The sequence below is a fragment of the Chrysemys picta genome, chromosome 18 (assembly GCF_011386835.1).
Source record: "Chrysemys picta bellii isolate R12L10 chromosome 18, ASM1138683v2, whole genome shotgun sequence".
Classification (NCBI taxonomy): Eukaryota; Metazoa; Chordata; order Testudines; family Emydidae; genus Chrysemys; species Chrysemys picta.
The window spans coordinates 576,492-602,559 of NC_088808.1; the positions used below are offsets into that span (position 1 = coordinate 576,492).

General features: G+C 53.9%; 1 protein-coding gene across 5 annotated transcripts in view; it reads right to left on the reverse strand.

The window, feature by feature from the left end:
* Positions 1 to 10,245: 10,245 nt before the first annotated feature.
* LRSAM1 (leucine rich repeat and sterile alpha motif containing 1) overlaps positions 10,246 to 26,068 on the reverse strand; it is a 54,863-nt gene continuing 39,040 nt past the window's right edge. For all 5 annotated transcript variants that reach the window (XM_008174856.4, XM_005292644.4, XM_065572468.1 and 2 more), the window contains exons 15-25: positions 25,068 to 25,138; positions 23,606 to 23,705; positions 22,514 to 22,601; positions 21,739 to 21,813; positions 19,717 to 19,797; positions 14,760 to 14,855; positions 13,968 to 14,066; positions 12,843 to 12,974; positions 12,199 to 12,280; positions 11,763 to 11,899; positions 10,246 to 10,906 (exon numbers count right to left, since the gene is read on the reverse strand). In XM_008174856.4, coding sequence (XP_008173078.2) covers positions 10,781 to 10,906; positions 11,763 to 11,899; positions 12,199 to 12,280; positions 12,843 to 12,974; positions 13,968 to 14,066; positions 14,760 to 14,855; positions 19,717 to 19,797; positions 21,739 to 21,813; positions 22,514 to 22,601; positions 23,606 to 23,705; positions 25,068 to 25,138 — 1,087 coding nt within the window. In that variant the 3' untranslated portion in view covers positions 10,246 to 10,780. The remainder of the gene's footprint in view (positions 10,907 to 11,762; positions 11,900 to 12,198; positions 12,281 to 12,842; positions 12,975 to 13,967; positions 14,067 to 14,759; positions 14,856 to 19,716; positions 19,798 to 21,738; positions 21,814 to 22,513; positions 22,602 to 23,605; positions 23,706 to 25,067; positions 25,139 to 26,068) is intronic.

The window sequence follows — 26,068 nt, forward strand, 5'->3', positions numbered from 1 at the left end:
CATTTCCTCATCATTCTGCAGGGTCTGCAGCCCCTGTTCGGGCACTAGGGTCACCATCCTGCTAGGGTCACCAGCTTCCTGAGGCAAGAGAAGCACAGTGAGTGGTGGCACAGCAGCAGCTTGGGCACCCGCCACTTGGAAGCCGCTTTGTAGGCCTCGTAGCAAATCACACACTCCCTGGCACACACGTCCAGCAGGACATCAGCCGGAGCCAGCGCCATGAGGCCTGGGCTGGGGTGGGACCTGCTGCCTTGGGACCTGTCCTGGGGAAGCAGCAGGGTCCCAGCTGAGCTCGCTGGCTCATTACTGAGGGCCCATCCCCAGGGCTGCAGGAGCTGGACTGGCCTTGGCTCCCGCACCAGAGGAGCTGGGTGCTGAGGAAAGTTTCCCCCAGGGATGAAATCAGCCAGTAAGAGAGTCCTGGCTGCCCTGCTGGCTGTCTGGGTCCTCGGATCCTACCCTGAGCTAGCCCCTGGCCTGTGGCTTTGCCGCTGCAGAGAGCGCAAAGTCCCCGAGGCAAGCCAAAGCCAACACAGGCAGGGGCGGCTCTATGTATTTTGCCACTCCAAGCATGGCAGTCAGGCAGCTTTCGGTGGCGCGCCTGCGGGAGGTCCGGCTGGTAACGTGGATTCGGCGGCATGCCTGCGGGAGGTCTGCCGGTCCTGTGTCTTCAGCGTAACCACCGCCAAAACCGTGGGACTGGCGGACCTCCCGCAGGCATGCCGCCGAAGGCTCCCTGAGTGCCGCCCCCACAGCAACCGGCAGGCCGCCCCCCCGCGGATTGCCACCCCAGGCACACGCTTGGTGTGCTGGTGCCTGGAGCCGCCCCTGAACACAGGCAGCGGAAGCAGGAACGGCATGGCTGCCTCAGCTCCTCGCTGTGACCCACCCGTGCTGGCAACAGCCCTAGGGAGCCAGCAGTGCCCTGCAATGGAGAGACCTGCCTGGAGAAGCCAAGGTGCTTTCTGAGCCCAGCAGGAGCGTTTCAGTGTAGACGTCACCTTCGCTGACCAGAGGGGTTCTCCCATCAGCATAGGCAATCCACCTCCCTGAGAGGCGGTTGCTAGGGCAACAGGAGAATTCTTCTATTGACCTAGCACTGTCTACACCATGGGTTAGGTTGGCTTAACTACTCTATTCAGGGGTCTGGATTTTTCACACCCCTGAGCAACATATTTAGGCCAACTTAATTTTCTAGTGTAGACGAGGCCTGAGGCTGCTGTGCTGTAGCTGTGCCACTCAAGTGTAGACACTTCCTATGTTGAGGGAAGGGGATTTTCCAGTGCAGTGGTAGATCCACTTCCTCCAAGATGGTAGCTAGGTTTAAGGTGGAAGAATTCTTTCATCCACCCCAGGCTAGCTCAGTTTAATCTCAGGACTCAGAGCGTAACATTTCTGACTGTTCTGACCAACGTCATTTCTAAGCGTAGTCCAAGTCGGAATAACAGGCCAGGGCTGGGGAGTCGCGCACCTCAGGGCGCTGTTTGCACAGGGCCAAAGGCTGGAAATGGGACTGGCTGGTCACTGGCTTAGCCAGGCTGTGTTAACAGCAGTCACTGATATGTTCAGCTTCATTGCCCCTCCTTAGCGGGGCCATGGTGTATCCACACCAATCTGCCCCCTGGCAGCTGTGACTCCTTGGGGGCGGGAGCAGAGCTTAAGAGGAAAGTGCTGGCCAAACAAACACAACCAGCAAAGTATGGAGGGGGAGGCTGAGCTGGATGGGGTAACCCCCCCCCCCCCATTGTCAGACATAAGTGTGTGTGTGTTCGTGTTCATGTTTGTTCTCACAGCCCTCCTCATTGCTGGTATTCCCCGCAGTTAACCTGGAACAGACGATGCCTGGCTGGTGTGGCTTATTGTTATTATTTATTGTATGTCTTACCATCAATCCTGTGAGTCTCTGCCATCAGCCAGGGTGCTAGGCGCCATGCAAGTACAGGACAAAACATCCCAGCCCCAAAGCGCTGACACTCGAAGCAGCCCAGACAGACCCTGGACGGGGCAGGGAGAGCAGAGAGCACCTGAGCAGGGACAGTGGCAAATTGCATGGCAGTGCCATGGTTTTTTTTTGTGGGGGAGTGCGATTTGGAAGGAATAAGCTAAAGGGAAGGGAGAGGAGCCCTGAGGGGAAAAGGGTGAGTGGTTGGGGCGACAGAAAAGAGTAAGGGAAATGATGCTGAGGTGATGTGGCTGTGAGGGAGGGAGCAAACAGGTAGTCAATCAACTCAGGGCAGAGAAGTCATAGAATATCAGGGTTAGAAGGGACCTCAATGTTTTGCCGCAGATCCGTAAATGGCCCCATTAGGAATTGAACTCACAATGCTGGGTTTAGCAGGCCAATGCTCAAACCACTGAACTATCCCTCGCCACCACCACACTGGGAGGCACCTGCCAGGGTGGATTCCCTGCCACATTTCCCACTAGTCTGCTTCCTTTCCCCCCTGTGCAGGGCTGTTTGGTGCAGTATGGGACTTGGCCTAATGCCACAGCCTTGAGCTCACTACAGATTAGTACGTCACCCCTCCCCCCCAATCCCCAGCAGCCGTTTCAGTTCCGCTCCCTGCCCTGTCCCGCTCCCCCAGATTCAGCCGGATCTTGCAAAGCCCTGTCTGTCAGACCCTACTCGACATACTGGCCGGTAGGAGCAGAGCTGGGAGCGGGGTAAGGCAGCTCAGAAGACCTGGCCCAGCAGCAAAACCGGTGGGTCTTTGATCCAACAGCCCCAGGTCCCCACTGCTGTGGGTGGGAGCACACGCAGCAGCCAGGGACATGCTTTTGCCCCTACCTTTCCAGCAGCCATCCCAGCACCAGCATAGCTGCTGAACAGAGTCAAGCCAGCCAGCAGCAGGTGAGACTCTGAGGAAACTGCTTCCACTTGCTGGGGCTCTGCGACTGCGCTCCCCCAAGCTGCCAGCCCACCCATCTGGCACTTGGTGCAAAGGGCAAGGAAACACAGTATTGCATTGGGAGGAGCCGCTCACCAGTCGTGGGAGTCATTGATTACCGTGTGTGTGACAACAGCCTTGGAACAGGGAACGTTCAGGGAAAGGGGAAAGCCCTGGACCACTTCTGCCATCCTCTCGTCAGCTCCCATATTGAATCCAGCCCTGCCCCCACGCCGGGAGGGTGATAGCACCTTGGGGTTCAGCGGTAAACCCCCATGTATGCTGCATGCTGCAGTACAGACTGGAGGGGGCCTGCAATGAGGGGTTCCTGGGCCACAGTGGGCTCAGGAAGGGCCCCTCTCCTCCACCATGGCTGGAGTCAGAGCACTTACCTCAGCTCTGCTCCCAGGCTTTGCTTTGACCCCCTCTACTGCCCAGGCGTGGGGTGGAATCCTTCTCCCTCTTTCCTCACCCCCAAGTGCCTAGCTGGTTATCTGCAGAAGGCAAATACAGCGACTGGCTGAGATGGCTCAGGCCTGGCCCCACTCTTTGTCCCCTCCCCGCCCCCACCAGGCAACTATTGACATGAGGATGTTGAAATCCAATTTCTCCTCCCCAGAGATCCTGGGGTTGCAGGACAAAGCGTTGCAACAGTGACCCTCTACGTGCTGCAGCACATGCAGGGCTCAGGCGGGGGTGGGGGGTGGGGCAGCATAGCACTCCCAGGCCTCAGCTTGCCCCAGAGTTTATGGCTGCTCTGAACCTCCAGCTCTCCCCCATCAGGCATTTCAACCAAGTGCCCAGAGGTGCTGGGTTGGCACAGCGGCTCTCTCCCAGGGGACTGAGTCTCCATCCAACAACTGCCTCCAAAGAGCATCCTGAAGGTGCAGAATCAAGCCCTCAGAATCAGAAATCAGTTGCCTAGGCTACCTTGACCCACCCCCTTGTGTGTATGCACCAGGATTCAGTCGTCACAGGCTCTGTTCTCCACAGGCACCTCCTTATTTCTTTTATCCATTGTGGTCAGCAGGCAGTCCTGGGCATTATTTACCACAGCACCCTGCACTGAACACAAGAGTAGTTGCTTCCTCAGGTGCTTTGCTATGTTGCTTTCACCACAGCACCTCAGTCCAGCACAGCTATTCATGAATTCAGCTTCACACCACCCCCTGCAAGTAGGTGGTAGCGTCATCCTCCTCATCCAGCTGGTGAACACAGCACAGACCACGGAAGGCCAAAACCGTCAACAGTGGACACTCGCTTTGGTCGCCCAATTTGTGACACAGTTCCTGCTTTTCCCGGCCAGTTAGTGTTTTTATAGCCCGTTCTGTGTGCGAAGCAGACTGCCAATTGACCTCAGCTGCAGCAGTTGCAGATCTAGCCCCAGGGTACAGGTGGCGGGGGGCTATGGCTAGCGGGGGCTCAGCCCCCCCAATCTATCAGCCCAGCTCCCCAACTGCCCCTCACATGCATGTCCAGCTCGAGGGGAAGCCCTGACCCAACCTGTGGTGAGAAAGAGCCAAAAGGCTGGGGGTGGGGGGAAGCCAGGCTCAGGCCAACCCCCTCCATGGGACAGGACATAGCTAGGAGGGCTTGCTCTGCAGCCCTCCTGTGGCCATGGGATAGGAGCCAGCGCTAGCTTGCTCTCCGACAGCCCCCAGTGAGTGCAGGGCCCAACGAGCTCACTGTCCTACCCCCACCCTCCAGGTAGCTGTTAAGTGTTAGCTTCCCCAACCATAGTCACCCTCCCTCTGCCTATGGGCCAGGGGCGTGCGCTGGGCACCCAGAAAATGAACTGTGAAAAGATTGGTGTAAGTGACATACCCATCGCCACACACGAACTCTGTGGCAGAGACAGGGATAGAATTGAGTCCTTCAGGGCAGCATTCAGCTGCCATAACCACGAGACTCTTTTCTCTTCCTACAGCCTTGCCTCATGCATGGCACAGCGCCCAACTTCTGCACCGAATGTGATCATGAGAACACTGTATATGCACAAGGAGGCTGAATACTCCGCACCCCCAATCATTCCCCTTCCAACCTCCGTTCTGCACTTCAATTAGGCTGTAGGATTGACAATCTTTGCTCTCAGTACTTGTGCCTGGCCCCCCAGCAGCTGGGAGCAGCAATCGCAGGAGAAGTCTTGCTCAGCCCTGATAGCTCTTCACTCAGAGAGAGAGAGAGAGAGAGAGAGAGTGTGTGTGTATGTGTCTCTCTCCCCAAGGCCACCCCCTGCCACATTTCACATTCCCGCTCCAGAATGAAACGGGTCAGAGTTTTTGATTGACATGGGCACAAGAACGTATTTTACCTGATCTCATTCTGAGAAGTGGCTGAGTGGGTTTGGCTGAAGCTTCCCAAAATAATTCAGCTTGAGGCAAACATGGGCCTGGGAAATATCAGTCCAAATGCATAACGTTTGGCAAAGTTATAAGCACTGAAAACAGGGTATTGTAAAGGGAAGCATCAGGTCACCTTAACAATAGGGGGCACTGGCAACTCTGTACAGCATTGCAGGGAGGGGTCGTGTGGAAGAGCATCGGTATTAACTGACTCCAGAGTAAATCTGCTTTGTTTGAAAATAAAGAAGTCTCTTTCCTAGCCCCAACCCCTAGGATCCAAGAACCAAGCCAGGCTCCATCATCTCAGGCATGAGGCACAGACAAATCCAAACCCTTCCTGATACAGGTACACCTACCCCTGCTGCAGTCACACCTTGAATTGCCCCCGAGTGCAGTACAGCCACCGCAGTCTTAGCAGCATCAGCTCTGCACGGCTAACAGGAGAGAAATGCAGGGACAATGTAGCATAGCCAGTTAAATCTGTACGTCTGGGAAGGATGAAGGGCCAAGGACCAACTGAACATGCACTCCCAGTGCGATACTGTTGGCTAACACACTATGGAAGGGAATAGTTAGGAGGAGGGAGGTGGTATTACCTCTGTACATGGCCCTAGTGAGACTATCACTGGATACTGCATCCAGTTCTGCTGTCCACACATTAAAGAAAGGTTTAAGATTTGGAAATGGTTCAGCAAAGAGCTACAAGAATTGCCTGGGGCCTGGAACCCCCCATGAGAGCTCAGTGAGAGACTGAAGGAGCTCAATCTATATTTAGTTTATCCAACAGAAGGGGCAGAGGTAATTTCTTCATGGTCTCTCGGTACCTACATCGAAGTCTTGCTGATACTACGGGGCTCTTTAATTGAGCAGACTGACAAAAGCAAAATAAGCTGCAATGGCCAGAACTTGAAGTCAGCAAAATTCAAACTGAAAACAAGATGCAAAATGTAAAGGAAGTGTAATGAGCCCAGGCTGCTTCCTCATCACTTGGTGTCTAAAATCAAGACTGGCTGGCTTTCCAAAAGCTGCACTTAGGAATTGAGCTAGATACACAAACCACTGGGTTAGGTTCTGCAGGAGCTCTGACTAGATGATCAGCACGCTCCCTGCAGGTCACAGAGCTGCGCAATAAAAAGGTACCATTTTTACATCAGCTCTTCCAACAGTAGCTGCACTCTGAGAGGGTCTTTGGCGAAATTCTCTCCAGTATCTGTCCAAGGCTGGCAGCAGGAGGTTGGCCATCAAGGGCTGGGGATGGCAGGGCACCATGGAACCAAAAGGGAAAGGAGGGAAGCTGGCAAAGAAGTAGGCAGCCTGCTGGTGGGGGAGGTAAGGTGAGGTGGGTAGGAGGGAGGCTGCTGAGAGGGAAGATCCGTCCATTGTCTGCAGGACCCACCTTCCTCTCTAACTTACAAGGTGTGACCAGAACACCCAGGGTGCAAGGGAGGCTTCAGGTGGGAACATGAGGCTTGACCTGTGTTACCAGCATAGGCCCCCCCACACTGGCATTGCCATAGCCCAAGACGCAGAGCCTTAGCTGTTGCAGCTGCCACGGGCTGTGGAAGGAGTGCTAGCTCCTAGCAGGGCCCTTGGTTTGTTATTGTTCAGTTTCATGCTCCTTTCTTTTCTTTGCCAGAAACAAGACACAAATAGGTTTGAACAACCAGCAGCCAGCAATTCCCAGCAGCGACAGGCGAGACTCATTCCCACAGTCCAATCCCAGCTACCACATGGGGGGAGGGCCAAGAAACACTTTCTCCTAGCTCTGCATTTTCCAAGGACCTTTGGCTTGAGGCTTGTTTATGGGCAGGCTGTGGACCTTGCTTCTTGGCTTGGTCATTCATTACCTCTGCCTTACCTTTGGCACAGGTGGCTGGGGAGTGTTACAGAAACACCTGTGATGCTGCATTCACACATGCCAGGCCTTGCCCCCGGAGCAGCAGCTGGAGGATCTAACCTGACAGTCCCAGGGCAGAGACACAACAATGGGACGCGGGCCTTTCCCTACAGACACTGCCACGTTTCCAGCAAACAGCTGCACGTAAGGGCTTGTCTTTGCTGGAGCCTCCCTCCCTGCCCCCACCCTGTCCCCCAATACACCCCAGTTCACAACCTGCCTGAGCTCTGAACCTGCCAGAGCCACAGGGGCAGGAAATTCAATCCAGGCTTTGCCAGGACCCATCCTTTGAAGGCATTTATTCACATACAGGCTCAGTAGTGAAATACATACGTGTGATGGCTATACTATGCTCTTAGCCTTCCCCAAGGGCTTCAGGCACCTCAGTGCCACCGGGAAGCGTGCTGTGGAAAGGCCTGGCTCACAGGCTGGGGGCAAGCACGGCAGGGGAGGGAGCCTTTCCAAAGACTGTGAATGGCTATCCAACTACAGAAGCAGTTTCTCCTCCCTTGGTGTTCACACCTCAACTGCTAGCCAAGCACCTCACCCTCCCTGATTGAACTAACCTCGTTATCTCCATACTGATATATACCTGCCTCTGGAGATTTCCATTACTTGCATCTGAAGAAGTGAAGTTCTTACCCACGAAAGCTTATGCTCCCTATACTTCTGTTAGTCTTAAAGGTGCCACAGGACCCTCTGTTGCTTTTTCCAAAGTGGGTGGGTGAGGTGGGAGCTAGTAAACAGGTGCTGGCTGGGCAGCTCTGGCTACTGAACTCGCAAGGCCCATAGCACCATGGCCTACAGATCGGCCCCAAGGGTCAGTGGGGAGATGGCACTGGGGGCAGGGGGAGTTGTGGGACACAGGCTCCAGCTCATTGGGAACTCAGACCCCAGACTCATTTGCGAGGGTCAGTGCCAAGTTGAGCTGGATGAGACGTGGGGATGAGGTGCTGTGCATGCTGCTGCCATTGCCATAAGCCCATGCCACCTTCTGACCCCCCTGCCCCACGCTGGGGGCACAGCAACTGTTCTGTGAGAGGGGCTCTGGAGAGTGGTCAAAGCCGCTTTCCTAGACTGAGCCAGGGACCAGCCTGCTCTCTGAGGCAAAGGCAGAGGGGCCTTTGGGGTTTTTTTGCCTAGACCCAATGCTGACTTTGGATCCCCAATCAGACATGTCCCAAGATGCACCTCCTCAGAGTCCTCAGCCTGGAACCGCCCCCACATAGGGTCCTGGAGCCTAGAGAGAGCGGGACAGCTGGGGAAGATGCCAAAGGAAGCTCCAGCATGAACCTGCTGTTCCAGCACTGAGCCCTGTATCAGGGAGGAAGGGCCCGATCCTGCCTCTCCCCACTCCACCTCCCCACAGAAGGCCCTGGGAACGAAGGGGACTCAGCCACCCACAGGATCAGGACCCAGCAATAAAAGGCCCTGGGGATGGGGTGAGTGACCTCTGTGGGACCCCTGCCCCATTTCAATCTGAGTTCATTTAGGCAGCTCCTCCATGTCATTGGTGTGGGTAGTGCCCCCTGCTGTGCTGAGAAACGCCCTGGGACCCCACTGACATGGCCCTTCTTCCAGCCCTCCTGGGTCCCTCAGATGGGAAGTGACTCCCCCCCCCCCCCGACCAGGGATGCTCGTAATGCCACCTGACCATGGCACAGAGAGAGCATGCAGCTCCCCCAAGGCACGTCTCGCAGCCTTGGGCCCATCAGCCTTCCACTGTTTTGCCAGTCATGGGGCCGGGGCCAGAGAAGCAGCCAGTGGGTCCTACATTCCAGAGCCTTCCTCCCAGAGCTCAGCCGCTGAGCAGATCAGTGAGGGAACTGCCTAGTGCTGCTCTGGAGAGCCAGGCCTGGCATCAGCAGGTCTAGCTCCACCTGCACTGTAGTCCTACAGCCTCCTATCCCAGTCCTATGCCATGACCTTCCCACACCCCAGCTCTGCCGCCACCCTGCAGTGCCCCCTGCTGGTCTCTGAGGGGCAGGTGAGCCAACACCACCAGCTCTGAGGAGCTGGGCTTTGCTGATGCAGACAGATGAGGATAACCAGTGAGATCCCAGCACTCCCATTGCCATTGGGGATCCAGGACAGGCTTTGAACCTCGGCCCATGGAGGTAAAAGGCCAGTACCCAACACTGAGTCACCCTTCAACTGCCCTCACACTTAAGAAAACATGAGTAAACAGCCATCAGCACAAACCAGCTGCGCCCGGAGGAACGAGACAGGCTGGTTCAGCTTGTAGGTCAAGGTCTAGAGAGCAGGGACTTACTGAAATCGTTACTTATTAATTAAAATGGAGAAGCAATTAACCAAATGCCCTGCTCCCAATGCAAAGCTGCCAACAGTTCCATCAAGAACATCACCCCATGCATGGCTAGCTCCCGCCCATAGCTTTGACACGAGTGCCCTGCTCTCCCCCACCGTGCTGGCTCAGGGTGGCAGCAGCGGCCCAAGGAAATCAGAGCCTTAGCTCGGAGATGCACATTTATTTTCAGCCAGGACCTGGCAGGGCTGGACAAATGGCCCCACAATTCCAGCGGGACCACCTGTGCAGAGCAGCTGTGGGCCCCATCCTGCAGGGTCATCTGCAAGTTCTCCAGTCACATCGCTGCCGGATGCTACTTGGTTTGTCCCTCCCCAAACCCAGTGACAGGAGTGGGCCCTCCCAGTCCATGCCTGACCTGCGCTATCAGCCTGCAGTCCAAGGTGCAAGACTGGAGCAGCCACTTAAATTCAGAACCAGCCCCCACTATGTCTAGCTAGCAGATCCAACCTGACAGACAGCTCCTTGCCAGCAGACACACGGGCCCTCCCCCTGCAATGGGAGCTGGGTTAAAGTGTGTGTGTTGGGGGTGCTAATCATGGTTCTCCCAGCATGGTCAGCTGGTTAAGGGTCAGATCCCTCCGGTGCAGGAGTGTGAGGGCTTGGAGCAGTCGGGTTGTGAGGGCCTGACAGGGCTCCCAGAGAATCCCATGCTTGCTGCCAAGTGCTTGTCCTTTCCCAGCAACAGCACCCCCTGGAGGAGCTCTGGTTTCCCAAGTGCCCGGGTCCATGCAGAAAGGGAGGTACTCAGAGCACAAAAGGAAGCTACTGACTGAACCAGTCTTCTCTGGCTTGGAGGAAACAGTGTAGTGGATCATGTTGCTGAAGGCAAATAAATACATTAGACAGGGAGGGGACGGGCTTGTAGCCCCCCAGGCATCTTGGGAGCACACAGACAGGCAAGGCAAGGGAGGCAGAAATCCACCGACACTCATGGGGACTTGAGACAGACCATGAGTCACTCAGCAGCGTCTGCTTCCATCTGCATAGCACAGGGGGCAATTGCAGGGGTTACTGTGGGGGGAAGAGGGGTGTGGCTAAACATGCCTACAAGAGCATATGAGAACATTCAGCCCCGGAGTTACCCCTCCCCCCCCCCCAGGACATGAGGGGACAGTGCACATTCCAGTCCTCCCCAAAGCAGCCTCACAGTCACAGGCTCTGAGCAGTGCAAAGTGTACACGTGACATTGGGAGGGGCGGTTGATACGCTGTGGCATGGGGATGAGCAGATCTGACACCCACCCAGGCCTCCGAGGAGCCTTGGGCAGCAGGCCTTCCCAGCTGATGGCCCCTCCAGCCCCAAGAGCCCAGCAGCTGCTCCCTGGCTAGCTGCTGTGGAAGATGCGGATGCGCTGCACGATGTCTTTGCGGCAGAGGGGGCAGATGCGCAGGGTCTCACAGCATGTTTGGCAGCAGCACACATGGCCACAGTTCAGGAAGATCATCTGGGCCTGCAGGAAGGAGGCAGAGTGGAGATGGGGTTCATACTGCTCCTGCCCCATCCACCGCACAGCAGAAAGCCTGGTGCACACAATCACCAGCTAGGCCTTGCAGCACCCTCCAGGTAGAAGAGCAGTGTCACTCCTCTTTTACAGAGGGGAAACTGAGGTACAGAGCGGGGCTGTGAATTGCCCAAGCTCACTCAGTGAGTCCATGGCAGAGCTGGGACTAGAATCCAGGTGTCTTGATCTCTGGTCCCTTTCTCTAAGCACTGCATGTTTCTATTGAAGCAGATCCAGTGTTGGGCCCAGCTTTCACTCTCCTATGTTCCCGAATACACTGAGCAAAGCAGGGCTCGCGAAGCAGAGAGCTCAGGCACCACCACTCTGGAGAGCTGGGGTTGGACAGAGCTAGTCTGCGGGGATCAGGGCTGTCAGCAACCCCCGCCTGACCCTGTATCTTGCCCTGCCCCATTTTCAGGGATAAACCCAGGTGAAAACTCAAATCTCTCCCCCACCTGCCAAGTGACTCATCCTACTCCCCCATCCCGCTTGTGAGCACCCCTTGGAAGGGTCAGCATCTCCACTCGCTGCTCTTCTCAGCCAGCTGTTTGGCAGCCCAGGGCTGGGCTCGCAGACGTGAAGAGGACACACTGGGCTCTTGGCAAGTGCCGAGGATCAGAAGCAGCTCCCTACAGCAGCCAGCTGTTGAGGCAGGAGGTGGTGTCGTGTGCCTTCCAGCCTCCACAATGGGAGAGATGAGAGGGCCCTGCACCCAGTAGGTCAGCTCCGGGAGCTCCCTGCTATACACTGCTGCACAGCTGCAGCATTCTAGCCATCAGTCCCTCCACCAGCTCCAGGATCTCACCTCCTGTTCCATGCAGACCACGCACTCAGACTTCCTCTCGTCCAGCTCCAGCTGGGGTGCAGAAGGGAGGATTTCTTCAAGGGGGGCGCTCGGCTCTGGGGCAGCAGGGCCCTTGGTCTCAGTGCTCTTCAGCAGCTCTGCAGTCAGCAGGAGAAAGCATGAGTGCCAGCACTAGCCTTCTCTTAACACCAGCCCCCAGGCCAAGCAGTATATCACGGAGCCCTTCCATCTGAACAGTGGGAGGCTGCAGCAACAACAGGCTCTGCAGCTCCTCCCAGGTCTGCCTCTTCTCCAGCTCCCATTCAGCCCTGCACATTCCCCACTCCCCACTTGGGCTGTCCAGTGCCTGCACAGAGCTGCAGACCTTCAGCCCAGAGGACTAGGAGGCTGCTGGACGCTTATAGAACACTGAGGCAGAGGAATAAGTTGATGGTACCTGGGATTGTTTTAGCCACAGCCAGGATCTCCTGGGCTCGCCTGAGGATCGCGCGCTGCAGGCCAGTTTCTGTGATTCCAATCTGCAACACAAGGAGAGGCCAGTTAGCTCTGAGAGGCCAGGGCTGAGAACAGAGCCCCTGGGGAGGCAGAGCGAGAGGGAGGCCATGTTTCCCCAAGCAGGATACACAGCCTGGGCAAGGCTCGTCGGCTTCATGCCGCAATGCCTTGGGAAGCAGGCGATGCCTTCCTGCGTCTCCACTAGGCCCTGGAGCAGAACAGCATTTATTGGCATGGGCCAGCAAAAGGCCCGGAGAGCACTCAAGGGAGGATGAAGGTGCCAAGCCAGCTGTACAGATTCCTTCCCAGCAGATGCTGCAGGGGGTAGCTTCTGCACAGCAGCAGCCGTTTGGTAAGGCCCCTGTGTCAGGGGACAGGCCCTTGGAAGAGCACCCAACTGGATCTGGCACATGCATGAGGCACTTCATCCAGCCTCCTCTTCTCTCCCCCCCGCACACACAACAGTAAGCACAAAACCCAACAGGGCTTCCCTAGGCTGCCCAGGCCCAGGGCCATGGCAGGATCAGCCCCTAGAGTGCAGGGCAGAGGCAGGGAGTGACATTACAGGGGCGTTTGCCATCATACCTTTGCCAGGTCGCTGAGGGTCATGGTGCTGAGCATTTCCAGCGACAGCCGATGATGGGCAAAGATTGGTACGTACTGTTCAGCCGACAGTTCGATTAGCAGGTTTATCAGCTGCCTCTCCAAGCCCTCCTCCTGCAAAAGACAAGGCAAGTCCCAGCCATCCCCCGGTCAGGAAGCGCGCGAGGTCAGCCCTGGGTCGGGGGGAGACCCTGTTCCAAAGTCACATAAGAGGAACAAGCACTGCTCCCAAACCGGCTCTCTAGGCCAACCCCCTGCTCTAGGTAATCACTGGTTAGAAGCCTTCCTCAGAGGTATGTTTGCTCCCAAAGAGATGCTGGATCCCTGGAAGCACTGCTGCATCTGAGCAGCATTTGCACCTTTCTAGTTTACCTGCCACGTCCCAAATGTTCCATTTCTGGAAGAGTAAAACCAAGGGTTTGACAGTTCCATTCTGGCAGGTACCTGCCCTCCCAAAGTGCTTTACAAACTCCAGTCGATATGCAAGCCAACCGGGATCAATTCAGCCATTGCTGAAATCAGCCACCCGAGCCACCACTCCAGCAGCTCTGTAACAGTGCACAACACAGGGCAAAAGTTATGGGCAGGAAGTGAAAAGACTCCTGCATTCAACTGAAATTGCAGGGGGATTTGGGGAAGCTGAATGCAGCTACCTGAGCTGAAGTTTGGCTAATACCAAAAGTCCTATTCTTAAAACAGCTCACAGTGTAATCACCACCAGGAGCTAAAAATTCAGGCTGAGGCCCATCCCTCTGGCAGCCCAGCGCCCCCAATGCCATGCTGGCTTTGGCTCACTGCAGGCTCAAAGGGAAGAGCATCTCCTCCTGACAGGCGCACTGGGATTTCTGTGGAGATGCTGAGCAGCCCAACCCTGCCTAGGGCAGGGAGGTCTAGCAAGGCACCGCACAAGGGGATCAGAGGAAAGCAGATCTGGTAGCGTTTCAGCCGTTGTGGTGACACTGCTAATGGAACCGCTCTCCAGCCCTAGCTCCAGCTGAGCACGTGGGCAGGGCAATGGAAAGTGCTTGTTACCGGCTTAGATTTGGGGCAGCGCCTAGTACCATGGCCCCCAGGACTACCACAATCCCAGCACTACCCCGCAGTGACCTGGAGTTTCAGTGAGAGAGGTTTCTGGTTCAGCAGGCGCTGATACTGGATCAGCCAGTAGTTCTCCTGCTTCGTTTCACTTTTTGCCTCCATCTCCAGCTACAAGAAAAAGAAGGTGAATTAGAACCCGGGCTCTAGGGAGTTTGAATTGCAGAGCCAAAGGGGAAGCCAACAGCACCGTCAGTGTAGAGCAAGCTCAGAGCCCCCAATGGTAGCTCACATTGCCATGGAGCGCCAGGGCTGGAACCTTAACGGCCTCCTGGGGCTGGCTCTGCTTTGATCCCCACATCCCTCCTCTTGCTCACCCCCAGGATTCTCCATCTCCCTTCCGCCCCCACCCTCCAGGCACCCTTGTCCCACACGCTGGGACCAAACTGTGCTAAGGGGCTGCCAGTGGCTATGGCTTGAGAAGATGAAGCACGTCGGCAGGCCATGGATATCGCATAGGGTCTTGGTGTCCTACTTCCCTCCTCCCCTAGAAACAACCACTGCAATGGTAATCACTGGTTAGAAGCCTTCCTCAGAGGTATATACCATTGCTCTGGCAGGGAGGGAGTATGCATGATGACCTCTGCCAAACACAGTGCCCACACTGGTCCAGAGACACTAAGAGCCTGATTCAAAGCTCTCCAAAGTCACTGGCAAGGCTCCCATTGACACTAATGGGCCCTATGAGCACAGAATATCACATCCGTCGTCTTGGTCCCCTTTTCTCCCCCCTGGCCACCCCCCACATAGCACTGCCTGTTGCTCCTGGTCTACGCAGAGTCATTAACAAGTCCCACCACATACCAGGATTTGTTGCAGTTCCTCTTCCCTTTGCTTCTTCTCCTTGAGCAGCTGCTGCAGCATGTAGCTCAGGGCTCGGCGTTGCTCTGTGATCACCTCCTGCAGCAGAAGCAGAGGCAGCCCTGTCTCCAGACCACATGGAGGCTATGGCAGGGGTGCAGCTGCAGAGCTTTGTCCCTCAGCCACACCCCACAACCTCCAGTGGGCAGAGCATTTATTTTGCTCAAATACTCAACCAAAGTTTTTGAGCCATGTCCAACTGAACCTCAGCAAAGCTGAGCAGACGCCCAATCCCACTCTTGGGGAGATCTCTGCTGGGGGCCAGGGGTTGCTCCCGTGCGCATTAGACCCAGTAATGGCAGTTCCCCCATTCTCAACGTACCGCCCTGCACTTGTCCATTACCCCAGTCCTGCCACACACTGTGCAGAGTGACCAGACTCACTGAGGCAGCCCTTCATCCATAATCCACCCGCACACTCCAGCTGGTGACTCTGCCTCGATCTATAGCAACAGGAACAACTGTATTCCCCTTCCTTATCTGCAGCAAGGCCACAGAGGCTGAGCTCTGCAAACCTGCCAGGTACCCAGGTGGATGGGGACGGGCCTAGGCAACAGCATCTCCATGGCCTTGGAGATGGTTGGACTCCTCGAGATCTCATGAATATCAGATAGAATCAGGCCCCATGGCAGGGGGCTTGTTTGGTTTGATGGAGCTGTATGTCACGGGGCTGGGATTTGATCTTCATTCTATTGTATGCTGCCCTGAGCTTGGGGCTGTGGGGGAGGAGAGGATGCTGTAGAGGTGCAGTCCTCATTGTAAACCATTGTCATCAAGGACAGTGATGACAGCAGAACAGCTGGAATACCCCTGGGACATTACAAATCACAGCGCCTCTCGTTGGTCACGACAGGGGTGCAGCTGCAGAGGTTTATCCCACTTAGCTCTGTGTTAGTTTGGTGAAACCAAAAGAACACTGGATCTGGAAATTTTAGATGGCTGGGACCAAGGTGCCAGCAACATTATTTGGAGCCAAGCCCCCAGAAGAGGCCTGGGGAGCAGACAGATGCTCTCATCAAGCATGGCCTTGACAGGGCTAAGACACATTGCTGGCAGGAATTTCCTCTGACAGGAACAGGGGCGGGTTCTGGTCGCTGCTCTTGCGTAACTCTTGAGGGGGTTATGTCTCAGCAGAGGATTTAATGACAGAGCCCCCTAACCCTGGGTGGTGCAGCAGGAGTCTGCAGACAAAATGTGGGCAGCAGCTTCCATGAACGTGGTGAGTGTCTGAGGTCTGTGAAATACCCGCTGACTTCCTCTCTGTCCCAAAGGAAGGTTACTAGGCATGGGACACCAGCCACACAACCCCTCTGTCTTGTGCTGATCTCATTTGGAGAAGACATTTCCCTCGACACAGAACTGTTGTGTTCATGTTTGTTTGTAACTGTTGATTTCTTTCATTTCCACAGAGACACAGATCCAGGCACATGGATTCTGTGAGCAAGAAAGGGCTGGTTTGGAGCACAGAACTGATCAGCTTCCCTGAAGGTCATAAGACAACTACCCTGGAGAGAGCCACTGGAAAGCTCTGCTGGAACATACCGCTGTGAGCAATCCGCTCCCGTCCCCGCCATGCTGTCCCACTACCCTGGAGAGAGCCCCTGGAAAGCTCTGCTGGAAACATACTTCTGTGAGCAATCCGCTCCCGTCCCCGCCATGCTGTCCCACTCCAAGCGGTTTGAGCCTCTCCCCTTTGCTCAGGGGACAGGGTAAGTAATAGCTCTGGAGCTTTAGCCACTGATGCATGGCTCAGAAGCAGCAGCTTAGCTCTCACATGACGAATCCAGCCTGGTGCTCCCCTCCCCGCATGGCCAGCTTTCCTCGGCCAGTTATTCAGGCCTTCTCTTAGGTTCCTCACAGCCCCCAGGCATGCCCAATGTACCCACTTCACGGAGGCCCCGCCGGGGAGAACATTCAAACGCAGTACCGATTCAGGAGGTTAGCCCCCTGGAGCACATGTGGCTGGAGTGCAACCACAGAGGTCTCCAATGCTGCTCTGGTTGGTTGTGGCCTGCACAGACTGCAGCTCGCACCAGCTGGAAGGGTGCTCAGGCCAGTCACTGTATAATGGGACCTAGCGTCTCTTCAGGCAGCACTTTGATACCAAAGAGGGTGGCAGCTGCAGTCTGCTCCACTTGATGCTTATCTAGTGCAACGCTTGGGCTTCAGGTGAGTTCCTGCTGCACCCCATTTTGGGCATTGATCCTGCATTAAGGGTTCAAGACAATGCATGAAACTACTGTAGAATCATAGAATATCAGGGTTGGAAGGGACCTCAGGAGGTCACCTAGTCCAACCCCCTGCTCAAAGCAGGACCAATTCCCAACTAAATCATCCCAGCCAGGGCTTTGTCAAGCCTGACATTAAAAACCTCTAAGGAAGGAGATTCCACCATCTCCCTAGGTAACCCATTCCAGTGCTTCACCACCCTCCTAGTGAAAAGTTTTTCCTAATATCCAACCTAAACCTCCCGCACTGAAACTTGAGACCATTACTCCTTGTTCTGTCCTCTGGTACCACTGAGAACAGTCTAGATCCATCCTCTTTGGAACCCCCTTTCAGGTAGTTGAAAGCAGCTATCAAATCCCCCCTCATTCTTCTCTTCTGCAGACTAAACAATCCCAGTTTCCTCAGCCTCTCCTCATAAGTCATGTGCTCCAGCCCCCTAATAATTTTTGTTGCCCTTCGCTGGACTCTTTCCAATTTTTCCACGCCCTTCTTGTAGTGTGGGGCCCAAAACTGGACACAGTACTCCAGATGAGGCCTCACCAATGTCGAATAGAGGGTAATGATCACGTCCCTCGATCTGCTGGCAATGCCCCTACTTATACAGCACAAAATGCCATTGGCCTTCTTGGCAATAAGGGCACACTGTCGACTCATATCCAGCTTCTCGTCCATTGTAATCCCTAGGTCCTTTTCTGCAGAACTGCTGCTTAGCCATTCGGTCCCTAATCTGTAGCAGTGCATGGGATTCTTCCGTCCTAAGTGCAGGACTCTGCACTTGTCTTTGTTGAACCTCATCAAGTTTCTTTTGGCCCAATCTTCTAATTTATCTAGGTCCCTCTGTATCCTATCCCTACCCTCTAGCGTATCTACCACTCCTCCCAGTTTACTGTCATCTGCAAACTTGCTGAGAGTGCAGTCCACGGCATCCTCCAAATCATGAATGAAGATATTGAACAAAACCAGCACCAGGACCAACCCTTGGGGCACTCCGCTTGATACCGGCCGCCAACTAGACATGGAGCCATTGATCACTACCCGTTGAGCCCGATAATCTAGCCAGCTTTCTATCCACCTTACAGTCCATTCATCCAGCCCATACTTCTTTAACTTGCTGGCAAGAATACTGTGGGAGATCGTATCAAAAGCTTTGCTAAAGTCTAGGAATAACACATCCACTGCTTTCCCCTCATCCACAGAGCCAGTTATCTCCTCATAGAAGGCAATTAGGTTAGTCAGGCATGACTTGCCCTTGGTGAATCCATGCTGATTGTGCTATGGGCTTGTTTATAACCACGCTGGCTAATGGGTTACCAGGGGGAATGTGGCTCAGTTGTAGTTTCTAAGCGGTCGGTGCTGAGAGTAGCTGACAATTAGGGTAAAGACACCATTCCTGACACTTTACCGACATCCCTGGCACTGCCACAGTTTGCCTATACCCCAGTCCCGTCTCATTCGCTTGACCACAGGACTTCTCACTCTTTCCCCTTGTAGCCGCTACTTTGCAACTAGCTGTGCCATGATCCTTGGGCTGTGTATCAGGTGCATAGGGATGTGCCCAGCTCTTAACAATCTACAGTGAGCTATCTGGCAGCCTCCCAGAAGAGAGGAAATTCTGACTGGCTTGCTTCCCCAGGTATAATGAGCCTGGAAGGTTCCCTGCCACCAGAGGTCAGTTATTGGGATGTTTTATGACTAATAGTATTTACAGTCACACACACTGAGTAAGTGGCAATCGAATCTCATGCTTCAGGGTGCCAACTGATCAGTGCAGGGTGTACTAAGCAAACTATATTCCTTTGACACATCAGCTATTGGTTACAGATACCAGACTTACTGGATCAGTGACCTGAACTGGCAAATTACCCTGTGGGGTAATTCACATAGGCTAGGTCTACACTACTCGCCTGAATCGGCGGGTAGAAATCGACCTCTCGGGGATCGATTTATCGCGTCTCGTTGGGACGCGACAATCGATCCCCGAATCGACGCTCTTACTCCACCAGCAGAGGTGGGAGTAAGCGCCATTGACGGGAAGCCGCAGAGGTCGATTTTGCCGCCGTCCCTACAGCGGGGTAAGTCGGCTGCGATACGTCGAATTCAGCTACGCTATTCGCGTAGCTGAATTTGCGTATCTTAAATCGACCCCCCCCGTAGTGAAGACCTGCCCATAGCAAGACAATTCCTGCAAAGGCACATGAAAGAAAACTAAAGCTAAGCTGCTTTAACCCAACTTGAGCTCAATACAGCTGGATGAATACTGCCCTTGGGATGGGAGGCTGGCTGGCAGAGGGGATGCTGTGATGACCTTGGAGACATGGCTTAGAAAGGAGGACAAGAGAGGTGTGGGTCATTTTTGGCAGATATTTAAACAAATTAAAATAAAAAAAAACAATGCAAGAAAACATGAGATGCTTGGAAGATGTGTGCTAGGAGATGCTCCGGCCCTGCCCAATGAGCCTGCTTCTGCCAAGTTTTCAAACTGAAAGATCTCCAGGAGCAGCAGCAATGTTTGCAGAAAGCAGCAGGAGAGGGGGAATTTGGGGAACATCCCCTTCTGACTAAGCATGAAACCACCTAGAAACTGCAAAGAGCACAGGAAGTGAGCAGAGCTTCTGAGACCCCAGAGCAAAGGTACAGGGTAGAAGAGGGGGCAGCCCCGGAGCCCTACATACCTGCAGTGTCTCTGTGTCCAGTTCTTGCCTCTTTAACTCCAGCTGTGTCAGCTGCAATAACTCTGTTTCTATTAACTTAATCTAAACAGAAGATGAAAGAGTTTTTTACTGACATTTTAAATGACTTTTATTTAGCTGCTTTAGCGCCGGCCTTAACTGCACAGCTGCCCTTGGGGAGACAGGGGGCTGGACTGCGCTTTGGGAAGCCTGTCCTCTCCCTTCGTTCTGTCAATTCTCCAGGGCCAAGTAAACAACCCACAAGCTGCCTTGCACTGCACTGCCTGCATGACTGCGCTGCCAGCTACTCATGCTTAGTCTCTTGCCTGATGCTAACTAGCTGTGTTCCATCCCCACACAACAGAACGCGCTTTATGTGCCTGTCTCTAAGCACCTTCTATCCTATGGCCCTGAAGTGCTTTGCAGTCAGTTGGCTCATTCAAGCCTCTCAGCCAGCCTGGAAAGTAGGGACACATTAACTCTGTGTTAATGCAGCTCCTTAGATTGTAAGCTCCGTGGGGCAGGGCCCACCTCTTTGCTAGGTGTTTGTACTGGGCACGCAACATTTGGCTTCTAGGTGCTACTACAATACAAATAACAGATACTATTGATGGGGAAACTGAGGCACAGAGAGGCAAAGTGACTTGTCCACAATCCCACAGCAAATAAGTAGCAAAGCCAAGAACAGAGCCCAGATCGCTTGTCACTCAGGCTTGTACTTGAACCATTTTTTTTTTTAAATGGAAATATACCTATCTCATAGAGCTAGAACGGACCCTGAAAGGTCATCAAGTCCAGCCCCCTGCCTTCACTAGCAGGACCAAGTACTGATTTTGCCCCAGATGCCTAAGTGGCCCCCTCAAGGATTGAACTCACAACCCTGGGTTTAGCAGGCCAATGCTCAAACCACTGAGCTATCCCACCCTATTTTATCTGCTGCCATACATCCCACGACCATCCAGGAAGACACCCTTGGCATGCAGCTGACTGCTCCAGGGGCATCCTAACACTGCATTAGGTGCACAGCATGCCAATGGAATGCAGGGGAAGTGAAGGCCCAGGAGCGAAGCGTTTAACAGAGAGGAGCCCAGCAGTGAGGCCTGAGGGCCAGACATGACCCAAAGACGCCCTAGGACTGTAGACCAGGGATAAGTAGACTCATCATCCACAAGGTTTCTTGTTGCTGGTGAACTCCAGTGACGGAACCTTGCAAGGAAGGTACAAGTTCAAGCAAAAAGCACATTTGTGTGATCTGATCACTGGCGAGGCCTGTGGGCTTCCCACAAGCTGCAAAGACTGGCCCTGTTTAGCTTGTTATAGCAAAGCAAAGCAGTTCAACTTCTCCTCCCCATCTTCTACACCGAGCTCCTTTCCTAGGGTCAGACAGGGGAAAGCCTGGAGCACTTCGCTGAGAAACTGGCCAGGTCCTCTCTGTCGCTTAACCAGAGGGGCATCCTGGTGCCGTGCTCCCCAGAACTGTCTCCACCACCCACCCCCAGTAACATGCTTCATCTTTAACAAAATGGAGATCAAACAGCAGGTTGGCAACAGAAACAAATAATAATGAGCTCATGCCGCAATGTGCAAGTCTAATGGTCTGGATGGAGATGCAATGGATTCTTATGGAGACAGCAGCCCCGCTCACTATGCAGCCTGTCACATGGCGGAGGCCTGGCTCCCTCTGGCTCATCCCTAGAAGCCAGTGCAGGATTGCTCTCTATAACCCATTCTCACGTGCTTTGGCTAGTTGAGTTTCAGATGACTCAAGTAATGGGGATTCCACCATTTCCCTTGGATCTATTAGACCTCACCGTCACTCCTCCATGGTGGAGAGAAGTGTTGTTAAATCAAATCAGTGCTGCCTGACATTTTGTGTTACACAGCCCTACAGAGACAGAAGGGTCCTTGGTTTTCCTCAGACCCTGCTCTACATATGCAGCACTGCAACTTTCCTTGCAATGGTCTCACCATTCAGATGAACAAGCTGAATCTTTGGTTGCTTCTGCTCTGCAAGTGCCAACTCACCTGGTTCCTGATCTGCTGGTGCAAGAGATCCTTCTTCACCTGAAGGGCTTCAAAGGCCGCTTTCTGCATTTCACTCTATGAAACATTACATTCTGCTTAACCCAGGAACAAGGCCCAATCATGGGGACGCAAACACACCAGCAACCCTCAGTACACTGAAATGATCTGATTTACAAACACTTCCCTGGTGCTCACCCCTGCAGAATTTGGGTGCCTCCTCACAATCCCAAGAAAGAAAACACAATTGCCCCATTTTACAGTTGGTAAACTGAGGCACGGAGAAATTAAGGCCAAACATTTTCAAAGCAGGTGTTAACAGCTGGGGGCTGATTTTCCAAATGCTATCAGCAATCTGCAATCAGGGAGAGCTGAGGGGGCTTAGCACCTCTGAAAGTCAGGCCCACAGCATCTTCCCTGGGCACCCAGAGTTAGTGGTTGCCTTGAAAACATTGGCCTGTGACTCGCTCTAGGTCACCCAGCCCCAAAACCATGTCTCCTGCCTCAGTCACCTGACTGTCTTTGCTTCCCATGATCTCCATCACCTGCCCTCCTCTCACAGATGCCTCAAAGCTTCCTGCTGGCTCTTTGGATAGAGAACAAGTCATTACATAGCTTCCCTTTAGCCACTGCAACCAATTATCCAGATTGCCAGAGATTTCTGCACCTAACTAACTATTTTTAACAAGGCTTTAGAGCAGCCAATGTGCTTGTCATGCCAGCTCTATTCCCCACCCCCATTACAGCATGCACTTAGCTTCCCTGGTCACAAGCCTACCTCTTCCAGGATCTGACTAGTGGCCTTGTTCTGATCCAGCTGTTGCCAAGCCAGGATTTGTTGGAACTTCTGATCCATCTCTGCCAGGCTGCAAGAGATACATAACCAGGGGATTTCTACAGGGTCTCAGACTGCAATGCAAATAAGAGGTCAAGCTGGCCATGGAAATGAACTCAGAGAAATCCAAGAATGGGGACTTCCTAAAACAGGAGAGTTTATTACTGAGCATGGGTGGACAGCCAGAGCTCTCATACTGTGCCATTCATGGGACTATTTATAAAAGTCTATACAAAGTCTATACAAAGACTATTTATCTAACCTGCAGTTGGCAGGTGTGTAAACTCCTTCCCACCAACCAACCCTGGCTGATAAATGAAACAAAAGCAGAGGCACAACTTACTGGTGCACCTGCTGTGAGTGACTCAGTGTCCATGCCCGACAGCTTATAAAACATCAAATGTGGGGATCATATTCCCCGGATGTAAAGTGTGGCCTCTGCTCCAAGAGGGGACTTTGTATAAATAGTCCCATGAAGTGCATTGCCTCAGTGATCGCAGAGGAAATTGTCTCAGTTCTTAAGTAAAAAGACATCCCAGTGGGTTATTTGTACTGTCACTGTCAGAGCAGAACTGCGCTGTAAGTGCAACTGATTGACGATCAATGAGAGAACTGCTCTGGCTGCTTTCAAGGGATAAGAACCAACATTCTCATGCTTTTCCTCTCCCCAAAGTGCCCCATGGATTCCAGGCCACGCAGAGGCCCCCCAAAGAGCATTGTGTGACTGCATGGCAGTGAAAGTGACTAATCAAAAATGAAATGACTGGTTTCATTATACTGTTCTTTCAGTTCTTACTAATCCAGAGCATTATTAACACTCATATTCCTCGTGTTTAAATGTAAGAGCTCTATCTTGGTGGACCCTTTTGTTCTTCAATTTTTAGTGCTGCTGTGTGCTGTTAAATAGCCGTTGTGCTCCACTCCAGAAATGGCTGCAGAGATCCCTGAGTGTATGTCTCAGAATTGTGCTGGGGCCCTTTGGAGTGAAAGGGGTTCTATAAGATTGCTACCAGTCACACTGCTCTCTCTAGGTACCTGGAGCAGGCCTGGTTGACGAGGTCTTGCCTTCGAGATTCGGAGGTCATGTGGATGAGCTTGTTCTTGTAGCTCTCCGCCAGCATTTGTTGCATGGCAGCTGGGAGACACGAAGAGGAGTGATTAGTGCTAGAAGCAGGTTAAAACTGTGTCCAGCATCGTTCCTGCTCCCCACTCAGCTACAAGAACATGCTAAAATTGGGGTCCCCCCTCCAATTTTTATTCCATTCCTGTTTCCATGTAAAGCTGCACCCTCCCAATGGGCAACCACTAATCAGGGCTTGATGAGAGGCCAGCCAGGAGAGTGCCCTGTGGAGTCTGCTCTACACAGACAATGCTCTCAGCCTCTGCAGGGCACCACCCCAGTTTCAGCTCCCCAGCAGCTGCTTGCAGGAGCAGAGTCACAAACTAGTGGTCTCACTGGGCTGCAGGTCTGATCTCCCCGCTGCAGCCTGGGGCCTCCACCCAGCTGCTGAAGGAGAGAGAACTAGAGAGATGGGTGAAAACTTTGCCATCCCACCAAGGCAGGTTTAAGTCACTGCTTTGAGGTTTGAAATACCCACGAATAGGGGCTGAGGCAGGAGACTGGCTCTGAGATAGCTTTAGCTGTCTCTGTCGCAGCAAGGCACACGCTTGCTCCTGCACACACACATTTTAATCCCAGCAGCAAATGCCGGCAGCATAGGTGAGACGTGTGTCTCTGTGTAACGAGCGCACACACTGGGCTGCTTTCCAAACTTCAAAATCAGTTTCTTCCTGCTCCTATACGGCACAGCTGGATCCAGGCAGCACCGCCAAACCCCACCCCCCCAGGGTACAGTATTTACCCGTCGTAACTTTTATGCAGGTCTGAGCCCTGCCTCATTCACCTGGCTGGTTGCCAGTTGTAGCTGGTTTGAATGTACAACGTGCTATGTGTGTGCTGGGGATTGATCCCTTGCCAGATCTCTCACTGCTCCAGCCATGGTAGTGGCCAGAGGGATGTGACTCCCCTGGGATTAGTGGTGCAGTGCAGGAGGGTAATGGATGAGCTGGCATCCAGGGACCCAGTGCTAGCTACACACCTGCTCACACCACTATTTCAGGCAAGCTATAGCAGTAAGAGTCATGTGTAGTCAGGAGCCACTCCTAGGAGGATATGGCCCTCCCTTTCCCGTTCCCCCAGAGAATATGGCCCTCACAGCCCCTACCCTCGATTCCCCTAGAGGATACGGCCCTCACAGCCCCTACCCTCGATTCCCCTAGAGGATACGGCCCTCACAGCCCCCCCCCCACCGATCCCCCTGAGAATACAGCACTCTCAGCCCCCCCCCCCCCCCCCCAGAGAATACAGTCCTCTCAGCCCCCCTCCACCCCTCAGAGGATATGGCCCTCTCGGCCCTCCCACCCCCCAGAGGATATGGCCATCTCAGCCCCCCGCATCCCCCAGATGACCACCACAACCCCCTTCCCTTGGACTTACAGGCCACTTCCCTTCTGCGTAGCTGCTCTGTCTCCTCCTGCGTTATTGCCATCAGCTGGTCCATCCTTATTCTAAGAAAGAAGCAGGTCCATTCAACCACTGCTTCTGCCAGAGCCACATTTCACCCTTGCCAGCCAGCCAGCCATGCCCTCTCCACCCTCCTCAAAGCTGCACCCTGGGCTTGAATGGCTGAGTGATTCCATCCGGTCACTCATCCGTGTGAGCGAGAGATGCCAGGAGGAGACCTGCAGAGGCTCAGGAATCTCCAGCCACAGACAGGACGCTGCCACGGGGGAGGGTGCCTACGTTGCTCCCAGCAGGGCCGAACCAGAGGGCATTGCCAGCAGGCTGGCTGCCTTTGGGAAAACCCAAGGGAGTAAGAAATAAGTGAAACAAAATAACTTCTATGAAACCTCTATTCCTCTCCCTAAACAGTGAGCCCCTCCTTTTGCTTCCTGTTCTCTGGGGTCCCCCCATATACACCCCACCCCCAGCCTCTAGAGTGCCAAGGACTCTGTATCTCTGCCTTGCTACCCACATCAATGGCACTGCATAAACAACAAGGATGGTGGTGATGGATGGCCCCAAAGTGCTCAACCCAACAGCGCGGCACCTTCCTGGAAACCCTCTGCCCTACAACAGCCAGCAGATGTAGCTGGGTCCTCTGACCCACATTTAGCACTTCAGGAGATTGCAGGGACCTCCTCTTTGTGGGGGAGAGGAGAGGTCAATTTTCTCATTGGAATTACAGACTGGAGCCATCTAGCTTGGTATCAGGTCTCTGACAGCACCCAAAGCACATGACTCAGAGGAAGGTGCAAGGAATCTTGCAGCAGGCAGACAAGGGATAATCTGCCCCCACATTACATCTCATCCTGATCCTGAAGAGTGAGACACCGTTTCCTCGCCCTTCCCACACTGTTAGCTGTAACAACCATGGGTATTCTGGTTATCCACAGCAATGGTCACAGACTGGTTAGTCCCTGAACTCTCTGCTGAGC